The sequence below is a fragment of the Coenobita brevimanus genome, chromosome 68 (assembly GCF_032717465.1).
Source record: "Coenobita brevimanus isolate Jiangsu-jjx chromosome 68, ASM3271746v2, whole genome shotgun sequence".
NCBI classification, from domain to species: Eukaryota; Metazoa; Arthropoda; class Malacostraca; order Decapoda; family Coenobitidae; genus Coenobita; species Coenobita brevimanus.
In genome coordinates, this window is record NC_137021.1 from 11,310,368 (window position 1) to 11,322,085 (window position 11,718).

Consider the following 11,718-nt stretch of genomic DNA (forward strand, 5'->3'; position numbering starts at 1 on the left):
AGCGTGGTGGACTGAAGAGGTGAAACGGGCTGTGGCACAAAAGAAGAAAGCATACAATGAATGGATGAGAAATAGGGACGTGGAAGAAGTTGAGAGGCGGAAGAGAGAGTTATATGTAGAAAGAAAGAGAGAGGTGAAAAAATTAGTAAGAGAGAGTAAGAAGAGAGTGGATGAGGAATTTGGAAGGAATTTGAGTGTAAAGTGGAGGGACTGTAAGAAAATGTTCTGGAAAGAGGTGAAAAGAGTAAGACAGGGTGGAAGTGAAGTTAGCAGGGGAGTGAAAGATAAAAATGGTAGATTACTAGTGGAGAAGGGAGAAAAAGTGAGCAGATGGAGAGAACACTTTAAGGAATTGTTGAACGTGGAGGATGGAAGTAATGCAAGTATAAGTGGCTGGGGAATGGCTGGGAGAAGGAGGGAGGTGAGAAGACAGGAAGAAATCAGTAGGATAGAAGTTGTGGAAGCAATGAAGAAAGTTAAATCAGGGAAAGCCCCAAGAATTGATGGAGTGTGTGGTGAAATGCTGAAGCATGGGGGAGAGATAGTAGTAGAATGGATGTGGAAGATGTGCAGATTGGCCTGGGAGGAAGGTAGAGTCCCGGAGGATTGGAAGTCAGGTATAATTATTCCCTTGTACAAAGGAAAAGGGGAAAAAGAAGTGTGTGGTAATCATAGGGGCATTTGTCTTAGTATAATAGGAAAAGTGTATGGTAGGATACTTATTGACAGAGTTAGAGAAAGAACAGAGAAATTAGTTGGAGAAGAACAGGGAGGCTTCAGGAAGGGAAGAGGTTGTGTAGATCAGATATTCATTCTCAGATCTTTAGTGGAAAAGTTTCTAGAGAAAGGAAAGAAGTTGTATGCGGCTTTCATGGATTTGGAGAAAGCATATGACAGGGTGGATAGACAAGGATTGTGGAAAGTGTTAAGAATATATGGAATAGATGGGAAGTTGTTGAATGCTGTGAAGAGTATGTACGATGGTGCGAAGGCTGCAGTGCGTGTGGATGGTGAACTAAGTGAATTTTTCTCTTTGAAAGTTGGGTTGAAACAGGGATGTGTCATGTCTCCATGGTTGTTCAATCTGTACATGGATGGGGTAATAAAAGAGGTACAAGGTAGGGTAGTGGATGTTGGAGTGGCCCTGGTGAGAGAGGATAGTGTTTGGAAACTCCCTGTACTGTTGTTTGCAGATGATACCGTGTTGTTGAGTGAAGACGAAGGGGAGCTGCAAGGCTTGGTGGATGAGTTTGAGAGTGTGTGTAAGAAACGGAACCTAAAGGTGAATGTAGGGAAGAGTAAAGTGATGGTCTTTGAGAGAGGTGAAGTCAGTGAATGTACAGCGAGGTTGGATGGTGTGGAATTGGAAAATGTGAGTACGTTTAAGTACTTGGGTAGTGTGATGAGTAAGGATGGAGGTTTGGAGGGTGAAGTGCTTGAAAGGGTACAGCAGGGAAGAAAGGTTGCTGGTTCTTTGAAAGCAGTGATAAAAAACAGGGAAGTGAGCATGGAAGTGAAAAAGTTACTACGTGACAGTATTGTGATACCAACTCTAACGTACGGAAGTGAAGCTTGGACGTTGTTGGAAGGACACAAGTCAAGAGTGAGAGCCGTGGAAATGAGTTATTTAAGAGGAGCCTGTGGAGTCACATGGAGAGACAGGCTGACGAATGAGGATATAAAGGAGCGTTGTGGTGTTGATGTGGATGTGATAGGAAGCGTTATGAGGAACACACTGAGGTGGTTTGGCCATGTGGAGAGGATGGAGGGTGAAAGACTGACGAAGAGAGTGTATGTGAGTGAGGTGGAGGGGGAAAGAGGGAGGGGGAGGCCGAGGATGAGATGGAGAGATGGGGTGGAGAGGTATATGAGAGAGGGGGGTGTGAGTTGGGAGCAGGGGAGTGAAATGGCGGGGGACAGGGCGACTTGGAGGCGATTTGTTTGTGGCCACCCCAAACGGGATTGAGGCGTCTGGCAATAGATAGATAGATAGAAGTGGTGGGAAAGGATACCAAATAGTAGAATTAGAGAAATAACGGGAGTGCAGCCGATCGATGAATATGTTAGATTCTCACGATGGAAGTGGCTAGGACATGTGTATAGGAGACAGGGAATAGTACGAGGTACACCAGGGTGGGTGGCACCTGGTAGGAGAGGTAGAGGAAGGCCAAAAGAGACGTGGGTGAGGACAATGAGACGGGAAGCTGGAGATGAGTGTTGGGGAGATCTTGAGGAGTTAGCACAAGATAGGATGTGGTGGTGTGAGTTCATCGAGGCCCTATGCATCCCCGAGGGTGCCACAGGAAATGATTGATTGATTGATTGATACAGACTAAATTAGCACAAAGATCCATGCAAAACAAAGAGTCACAGTAGCCATCTCGAGTTCACAAGTTCATCATTCAAAAAGAAAAACTATAGTACAGTACTTTAAAATAACATTGTAATAACTGAACTAAAACTTAACAGATTAATCACACTGCCCTGGCTGGGATTTGATCTCATGCCCCCGCACCTCCATACATGTGCATGTTACTACAGAACCAAACAGAGGATCCTCGCTTTGCCTCTAGGCAGTGTGGGCTTTTATAGTCCCCATTACATCACTCTTTTCTCCCCTTGGTGAGTTTCGAACACACAAAGGAGCGTAGCACTGGAGGCCACCATTAGGGACGCTGCAGACCACACCAAACAGCTCATCCTCGGGATGTAAGGACAAAGAGCTGTCAGCTAACCAAAAACATCATTGCTCTCCAAGCCTCACCTCATATTGCTGCCAACCAGTGTAATAACCTAACTGAAACTCAGCAAATTAATCACACTGTCCTGGCCTGGATTCGATCTCATGTCCCCATACACACGCACGTTACCACTGAGCCAAACAGAGGATCCCTGCTTTACCTCTGAGCAATGTGGGCTTTTATAGACCCCCTTACAACTCTTGCTAGAACACATATTTTATTTATGCAATGGTGCTTTTATGCAACCATCAACCAGTCAGATGGCATCTCACAGCCTACCATTCATAGTGCTACACCTGTTATATATCTTCCCACTATGTGCATAACAGATAATGGTATTACAGTATTACTAATATCATTCTAGCATACAGCACAAAGCAAAGAAATTATCAGCATAAAGCCCTGCTGTTATGTGAAGGATGAATTAGCTTGGAAGTTAGTTATATCAAGGATTTACCATATCATAGTGTCATGTACTTTTTTTTCAAATTATTAAAGAATACAGGAGTATAAACCTTCAACATTAAATAAGTAACCTCAGTAGGAATAATACTGTACCTCAGTACATGTTGCTTCACAAGTTTTGGTTATGGTTTCTTTCACATGAGTAATCTTGGTTTCAGGGGTTGGGACGGGCACATTTCCTGCCCACCCTGCCCCAGCCACTACCCGAACAGCATGGAGGACACTGTGGTTGCCCAAGTCACACTGTCGAATCACCAGGTCATCAGGCAACTCCTTCCCAGCAAAAATTATTCGCAGGTCTTGACCTGAAGTGTTGATTTTGGGAGCAAGGGTTGCTTTCACCTGTGCAACTGTCCAGCAAGGGTCTAAGCTCACAGTCACCTGGGAATACAACATAAGACAAGTTTCTGTAATGTCAGATATATTATTTCTGACGACATCTTTTTACATACATACATGCATCATCTAATCCTGTGTTGCCCCCATGAGGAGCATAGGAGCCCAGGGTTAAGCAAGTTGGTCCTGACATTTATGAAAATGACCAGCCTCACTCATCCCTGAGTGGCATTATGTGGGTAGTAAACCCCAGCTGCCCCTTGGATATAAACCTACACAAGCTCAATCTGGCTGGAGCACCTTAATTACCCACTAAACCACCATGTGCCATAGTTTGGTTATATTGTTACCACCCAGCACAGTACATGGTTTCCTGGTGTGCAGGAAACCATTTGGCTTGTCACTCAGTGTAGAGTCACCTGTAGACAGAAGGAAGAGGAAATAAGGAAGGAAACAAAAGACAGAAGAGAATGGAAGGAAAGAAGGAAGGAGAGGAAAGGGCAGTCACCCGAGAGCAGCACTACATCGAGTGAGTGGATGGTGAGCACCCCCCACCTACCACTGATTACTATTATAAACTTGATAAATTATAACAGTAAGAATAATACCATCCCATACTATGTTAAATATTTCTCATTATATATTGCAGTGGGTAGGCAGCAGTGAAATATTTAACATGTTTCTCGTTATATACTACATTGGGTAGGTAGCAGTGAAGTATTTAACATTAGCAATGCAGTTTAAGTGCTACAGTGGAGTAATCATTATCAATATAATCATCATGAACTTTTTCCCACCTAAATATAGGGTGCAGTAGAATCCAGGAAAAAAAAAAAAAAAAAAAAAAAAGTATGAGAACTGTCAACTTCATGCTCAGAGGAATGGACCACACAATAATTTCCACATGACTGAAGCTCTCAGAATCCTTGTTCCTCACAGGCCTAACTATCTCTGCATGTTGAAAAAATATATATATATATTCATGCACTTCATATACACTTGCCAGACAGTCAGTTTGTTGACTGATGTTAGAAAAAAATGTGGGGGGGGGGTAGGGGAGTGCCAAGCCCTTGTCATGTGCTCCTCTGTACATGATTCATCCAGACAACTTGATGTCCTCTTAGTTCCACAGCATCATATATAATTCAGGATAATTTGATACCCTGGTAGTTCCCTAGCCTTATCAACTTCACTGCCTTGCGTTCTTACACTCGTTTACATTATCCATCCAGCATACTCCTTACCTTCTTTATAATTATTCCATATACTTTCCTACAACACCATGTAGACATACCTTAATAATTTCTGCACTCACTTTGATTACCTTCTCTTTTGTGAAAAGGCAAGCAGAGCCTTCTGTTCCACCAGTACAACTCCATTCGCACAAGCTTTGTTGGTAAACTCTCTTTTTAACAAACCTCCATCGACTCAATTGTGGTATCAACGAACTCTGTGAGCCCTGTGATCAGTCTTCTCACATACACTGAATGAGGTTAGGTATATGTGGTGGATGTAACTGACTGACTAATTAATGGCATAAGCTTAGCTCTGCCTGGCACTGTGTAAACACTTCCACTCCAACTCACCACATCTGTTAATCTGTCTATAGCCAGACGCTATAATCCTGTAAGCGGCGGCCATTTGCCTTTGAGTAAGTTGTTATACAGGGAGGAGGCACTAACCCTCTGCCAACCCAATTGTTGACATGTAAGGAATGTGTGGGTTGGCTATATGGTTACCACCCAACATTATAAATGGTTTCCTGGCATACAGGAAACCAATACAGCTACTGTAGATTGACTTAGGACCTCCCCCCACAAGGTATTAAAAAACACAGAAATCATAGTAGTGTATATCACAATGTTTGTTCATGAAATGGCATTAATATGAAATCATGTTTCCCATGTTTTTTCAGGACGAGTTGGATGCATTTTGGCATGGAATCACTTAGAGTAATCAAAGGACATTTCTTTGCACCAAACATTTGTCAGTTCAGTCTTGGGGTTTTCCAGATTGGGTGTCTTCTTCTCTGCCAAGATTTTCTTCATCTTTTCTCAGCAGTTTTCTATCCAATTATCCTGAAGCCATTTTGTCACCTTTCTTGACTTGTAACATGGAGCTGAATTGTGCATGAAAAAGTTGCACCCATGAATAGCAAAAAAGTTTAACAAATGATCTTTCAGAACTTGAATGTACCAGCCACCATTCATCATCAAGTTCTTAGGAAGAAAGTAAAGGCCTCCCCTTCCCATTTCACCCGAGAAACACCCCCATACCATTACTGATTGTGGGTGCCTAACAGTCAGCACCATGTAAGCAGGGTCATATTGACTACGGGAGACAGGACGACGAACCTAAGCAGAACGCACCTGGAACACTTGAAATGTGCTGTTATCGGAAAACATAACTTTTCTCCACTCATCCGATGTCCAGCATGCATACTTCTTGGCAAACTGAATGTGCTGCTTCTTCATGCTGTCAGTGAGAAGTTCTTGGCTGTGGTGCGGCTCGGCAAACCCAGCTCCTTCTGCAAGCAGTGTTGGATAATTTGAATTGAGACGTCTTGTAACAGCTGGGGATGCATTCTCTTCAATTCTGCTGCTGTCAGTAGAGGATTCTTGATTACTTCCCTCTTCAGAAGTGTATCTGTACCTCTGGAAGTCGTCCTCTTCTTTCCACCGTCGTGCTTGTTCTCTGGTACGACATCAGGTGGCAGGCCGCACGCTGCAGCAAGAATCTTCATGACGGTCGACTTGGCGCATCCAGTACGTTCACAAATTGTGTTGATAGGGACATTATCCTGCTTCCATGCAATGATACAGACCCTTTCATCCCTTGAGCAGTACTTTCCAGGCATGACAACTTGACTCTGGGAAAATAACAGGGCAAGCAGTAATGCTTGCGAAACAAGAGGGAGGTGCAAGCTCGGAGCGACGGGAACATATACTCCCACTCTCGCTTCTGGGCAAGCACTGACGTGCTGAGTGTTTCACCAGCTCCCGCCAACACCAGAGGGGTTGCCAGTTATTTCTTGCCCAAAAAATTCACTTGGTAGAGGTGGAAACACAAAGCAAAGAGAAACAACTCGCCCATAGCAATTCTGTGTGTAGGTCCTAAGTCAATTTGCAGTGGGTGTAGGTTTGTCACTCAATATAAAGCCACCTGAAAAGGAAAGAAGAGTAATTAAAAGTGACAGGAAAGTTGGGAGAAACAGGAAGAGAGGAGGTTAGAAAATGAATGATAAAGGTGAGGGAAGAAGTAAGCAGCACAACATCAAGTGAGTGGATGATGGTCACCACCACCTACCACATACCTAATATATTTTGTTTTACCATACTGTAATGTATCACTGAGTTTAAAATTTGTAGTAATTTACAGTACCTCAGTACATAAACAACACTGGGTTGTACAGTACCAAGTGTATCCAATGAACTTGGCTAGGTATATAACAGACTTGGGGTCATAACTTAGAATAGCTTGAATATCGGATTTAACAAATGTTCAGTTTTACCATCACAGTTCCTCTAGTTAGTCCATTATATAGAGGGTGTACTGTATTTCTAACAGGCATTTCTTTTGATTCTCTTCAATATTTCATCAGCCACATACTGATTTTTTTTTTTTTTTTTTTTTTTAATGCGAGGAAGAAGGAACCAAAGGCCATGAGCCCGCAACTACAGTTCCCTCCTAGAGAAAAAACAAAATACAATAGAAAGCCAAATTCAAGATCCGATCATTTCGAGATGCCTGGACACACTGCGTTTGAAAGACTGGAGATCATAGGCAGCAGGAAATACAGACAGAGGGAGACCGTTCCAGAGTTGACCTGTTGCATAAATGAAGGACTGGGAGTAACGGCTAACTCTTGCATTAGAGAGTTGGACAGAAAAGGGATGAGAGTTTGCTGCTAGACGGGGGCTACGCGCCCATCGTAGAGGTGGAGGAATGAATGCAGACAGTTCAGAGGAGCAGTGACCATTAAAGTAGCGATAGAAAAGAGATAAAGATGCAACAGTGCGGCGAAGAGACAGAGGTTGAAGGGAGTCAGTAAGAGGAGGAGAGTTAATGAGACGAAAAGCCTTTGACTCGACCCTATTGAGAAGAGCTGTATGTGGGGAGCCTCCCCACACATGAGAGTTGTACTCCACACAGGGGCGGATAAAACCCCTGTATAGAGTCAACAATTGAGCAGGGGTAAAGAAAGAACGGAGTCGGCTTAGCACACCTAATCTCTTGGAAGCAGATTTTACGAGAGATGTAATATGATCTTTCCAAGATAAGCCCCGAGTAAATAAAACCCCAAGCATGTTCAAGGATGATGCAGGATTAAGCTAAATATTATTAAACATTAGTGGGTGATCATGCAACATTTTTGGTCCAGCTTTTGATTTTTTTTTGGTGGGAAGGCAGATAATAAAGCTTAATATATTTAAACCACTAAAGACTGAAAAACAAGACACCTGCCTAGCACTGCATGTAGGTAACTTCCCATTTCTGCATATTCAGTATACTGTATACTCTACAGGATGTGATGTTTGTTTCACAAATACTTAGGCAAAAGTCACAGCTAGAGGAAATGAGACTCAGATCAAGACTGTTTCCAAAGTATGGTGCACAGTTGTAAAGTGACATGTTTTTGCTGCAGTAATGACCAGTCTCTGTCAGTGAAAATGGATAAGTTGATATGCATTAAGTCACTGGGTGATAGTTGCAGTGTAGAAGTGGTATACCGAAAAATGACAAAAGTATGCTAGCACTCCACCATGAAAAAGCTACAATCACTCATTTAACTAGGTTTCAAGGGGTTAACTGTCACCTTCTCTCCAGTGTTTGTTCTGACAAAGATCTCAAGATTGTTTGAGATGGCTGGCTGAGGTCTTCCAAGGCCAAACATTGCCAGTAGAGAATGCCAGAGGCCACTCAGGAAATCAAAGATGAACCCCAGCATTGTAAAACACACTCCCTCTCTGCTGCCAGTACCTCGTCATGGTGCTGAAAAATGAATATTCTTTAAGTTTTCTTACACATATATTAGCATATCCTTTTTAACTGAACACCATTATATTGTATTGTATGGATGCAGTGATGATACCAAAAAAAAAAGCCAAAGTGTTTATTCATCGCACAATGTTGTTGTTCTTGTGGCCCAATATTTATCTCAAAGTGAACTTAGTGGACTGCAGACTGGAAGTTGATCATCTCATGCAGTCCATCATCCTCCTTTCTGGGGAATGGGAGGGAGTTCTGGGATATTTGTATACAGTAGGTATGTTGGAGGGGGCACCCCCTTCCAGAACCATTAGATAATGAAATGTACTGTAGGGTAGTTTGTATCTCTGACTTTAGTATATAGGGGAAGATGGACAGTGCCTACAACATAAATGAGATTTTTTTACCACCATATATTTAATATGAGGTTTTGGGTATGACTTAATAAGGATCAGTGGTTACAAGGTTCTGGGTATGTCTTTCATCATCTTTTTTCATTAACTCAAGGAAGTTAAGTTTTACATTTCACTAGCTATTAGTACCATCACTCTGAAGAAATGTTCTTTAGTTTATTCTTGCAAGAACAGAATAAAAGAATGCCGGTATATACATTATGACAGTGAAGGCTTCTGTCAAGTAAAGTTTAGCTGCACATTTTATATTTGTTATATTTTCTCTTTATACAGTATTTAAACTAGGGTCTTCATGAATTCAAATTTTTTACAACAAAATTTGAGGGAAAATTACAATAATTGCATCAACTTATATCATCACACAGTAATTTATCATTTATTGTATGGTACATTATAATGGAGCTTATATTATAATGACAACAGAGTCCCTCTGAAACCTACCCAGGAGCCTATACTTTTCAGGGGAAAATGAAGTGTGTGGTAATCATAGGGGCATTTGTCTTCTTAGTATAATAGGAAAAGTGTATGGTAGGATACTTATAGACAGAGTTAGAGAAAGAACAGAGAAATTAGTTGGAGAAGAACAGGGAGGCTTTAGGAAGGGAAGAGGTTGTGTAGATCAGATATTCATTCTTAGATCTTTAGTGGAAAAGTTTCTAGAGAAGGGAAAGAAGTTGTATGTGGCTTTCATGGATTTGGAGAAAGCATATGACAGGGTGGATAGACAAGGATTGTGGAAAGTGTTAAGAATATATGGAGTAGATGGGAAGTTGTTGAATGCTGTGAAGAGTATGTACAATGGTGCGAAGGCTGCAGTGCATGTGGATGGTGAACTAAGTGAATTTTTCTCTTTGAAAGTTGGTTTGAAACAGGGATGTGTCATGTCTCCATGGTTGTTCAATCTGTACATGGATGGGGTAATAAAAGAGGTACAAGGTAGGGTAGTGGATGTTGGAGTGGCCCTGGTGAGAGAGGATAGTGTTTGGAAACTCCCTGTACTGTTGTTTGCAGATGATACTGTGTTGTTGAGTGAAGACGAAGGGGAGCTGCAAGGCTTGGTGGATGAGTTTGAGAGAGTGTGTAAGAAACGGAACCTAAAGGTGAATGTAGGGAAGAGTAAAGTGATGGTCTTTGAGAGAGGTGAAGTTAGTGAATGTACAGCGAGGTTGGATGGTGAGGAATTGGAAAATGTGAGTACGTTTAAGTATTTGGGTAGTGTGATGAGTAAGGATGGAGGTTTGGAGGGTGAAGTGCTTGAAAGGGTACAGCAGGGAAGAAAGGTTGCTGGTTCCTTGAAAGCAGTGATAAGAAACAGGGAAGTGAGCATGGAAGTGAAAAAGTTACTACATGACAGTATTGTGATACCAACTCTAACGTACAGAAGTGAAGCTTGGACATTGTTGGAAGGACACAAGTCAAGAGTGAGAGCAGTGGAAATGAGTTATTTAAGAGGAGCCTGTGGAGTCACGTGGAGAGACAGGCTGACGAATGAGGATATAAAGGAGCGTTGTGGTGTGGATGTAGATGTGATAGGAAGCGTTATGAGGAACCCACTGAGGTGGTTTGGCCATGTGGAGAGGATGGAGGGTGAAAGACTGACGAAGAGAGTGTATGTGAGTGAGGTGGAGGGGGGAAGAGGGAGGGGGAGGCCGAGGATGAGATGGAGGGATGGGGTGGAGAGGTATATGAGAGAGGGGGGTGTGAGTTGGGAGCAGGGCAGTGAAATGGCGGGGGACAGGGCGACTTGGAGGCAATTTGTTTGTGGCCACCCCAAACGGGATTGAGGCGTCTGGCAATAGATAGATAGATAGATGTTAGGTTAGGCTGGGTTGGGTTTCTGCATGGTTAATCTTATTTACAGTAACATTTCACCTACCAGTAACACAATCTGAAAGATGGGAAGAGATTACATAAATACTTGTGGTGATGCCCATACTCTAGCCTTACCAGACTGAATCTTTGTCATAAACTTTCTATCTTCTGTGAATAGTAGCTCTTAAAATTTGTCAAAATTAATATTAGGAAGGTTACAAATAATTCAATTTACCATTGGCGTTACATAATTTTGCCACCTACCTATTGGCAGTGTCTGAACTCACAGTGCAGATAGTGGTGTGGCAGCGTGTGACGCATTAATCTTCTACTGTATAGTGTTACAAAATTAAAATTACAACTTTATGCAGACGATACCGTATGCAAAGTGCAAACCTCTCGATTAAGATCAGTTACCTTAAACACAAGATGCTAAAGTTTGAGACAGTATTAACAACCAATATATAAATGCACAGTTTGTGAGAGTACACACACACATAATCTAAAATAACCTCATAATATCCCCCTTCGTGGTCTACTTGCGGGTCATCCCTATGATCAGCTGATCTCTGTTTACATTACAATGTAAGGGACACTTCTGCTTCTTGTCTGTCGCGTTTGACCCGGGTTTCTCAGGGCCTCTGCAACTGATTTTTTGGTCTATATTTTTTGTGATATTTTCTATGCTGCTTGATCGCTTTCCTGCTTCATATTTCACACTCTTGCTAAAAATTTCTAGATGCCACGTTACACTGGTTTTGCAACTGGTTTCCTCATTACTTGATTAAAAAAAAAAATATATATTCAGACAGGATTTAATCACATTCCGAAATTAAGTATGGATTATTCTTCATCCCTCGCTTAAAACATCATTGTAATTTTGTAGGATAGATAGACCCCATCGCACATAGGCTACTACACGTGAGAGGCGCGGTGTTCGACGGAAAAAGATCCTCAAGAAG

At 42.1% G+C, this 11,718-nt stretch overlaps 1 protein-coding gene across 2 annotated transcripts in view; it reads right to left on the reverse strand.

Moving 5' to 3' along the window:
* The window catches only part of park (E3 ubiquitin-protein ligase parkin), a 35,227-nt gene extending 23,879 nt beyond the window's left edge, over positions 1 to 11,348 (reverse strand). The window contains exons 1-3 of one of the 2 annotated variants that reach the window (XM_080277084.1): positions 11,269 to 11,348; positions 8,359 to 8,534; positions 3,300 to 3,587 (exon numbers count right to left, since the gene is read on the reverse strand). In XM_080277084.1, coding sequence (XP_080133210.1) covers positions 3,300 to 3,587; positions 8,359 to 8,490 — 420 coding nt within the window. In that variant the 5' untranslated portion in view covers positions 8,491 to 8,534; positions 11,269 to 11,348. Of the gene's footprint in view, positions 1 to 3,299; positions 3,588 to 8,358; positions 8,535 to 11,173; positions 11,236 to 11,268 lie in introns of those variants that run through there. The other variant, XM_080277085.1, reaches the window with a different exon arrangement.
* Between the last annotated feature and the right edge of the window lie 370 nt (positions 11,349 to 11,718).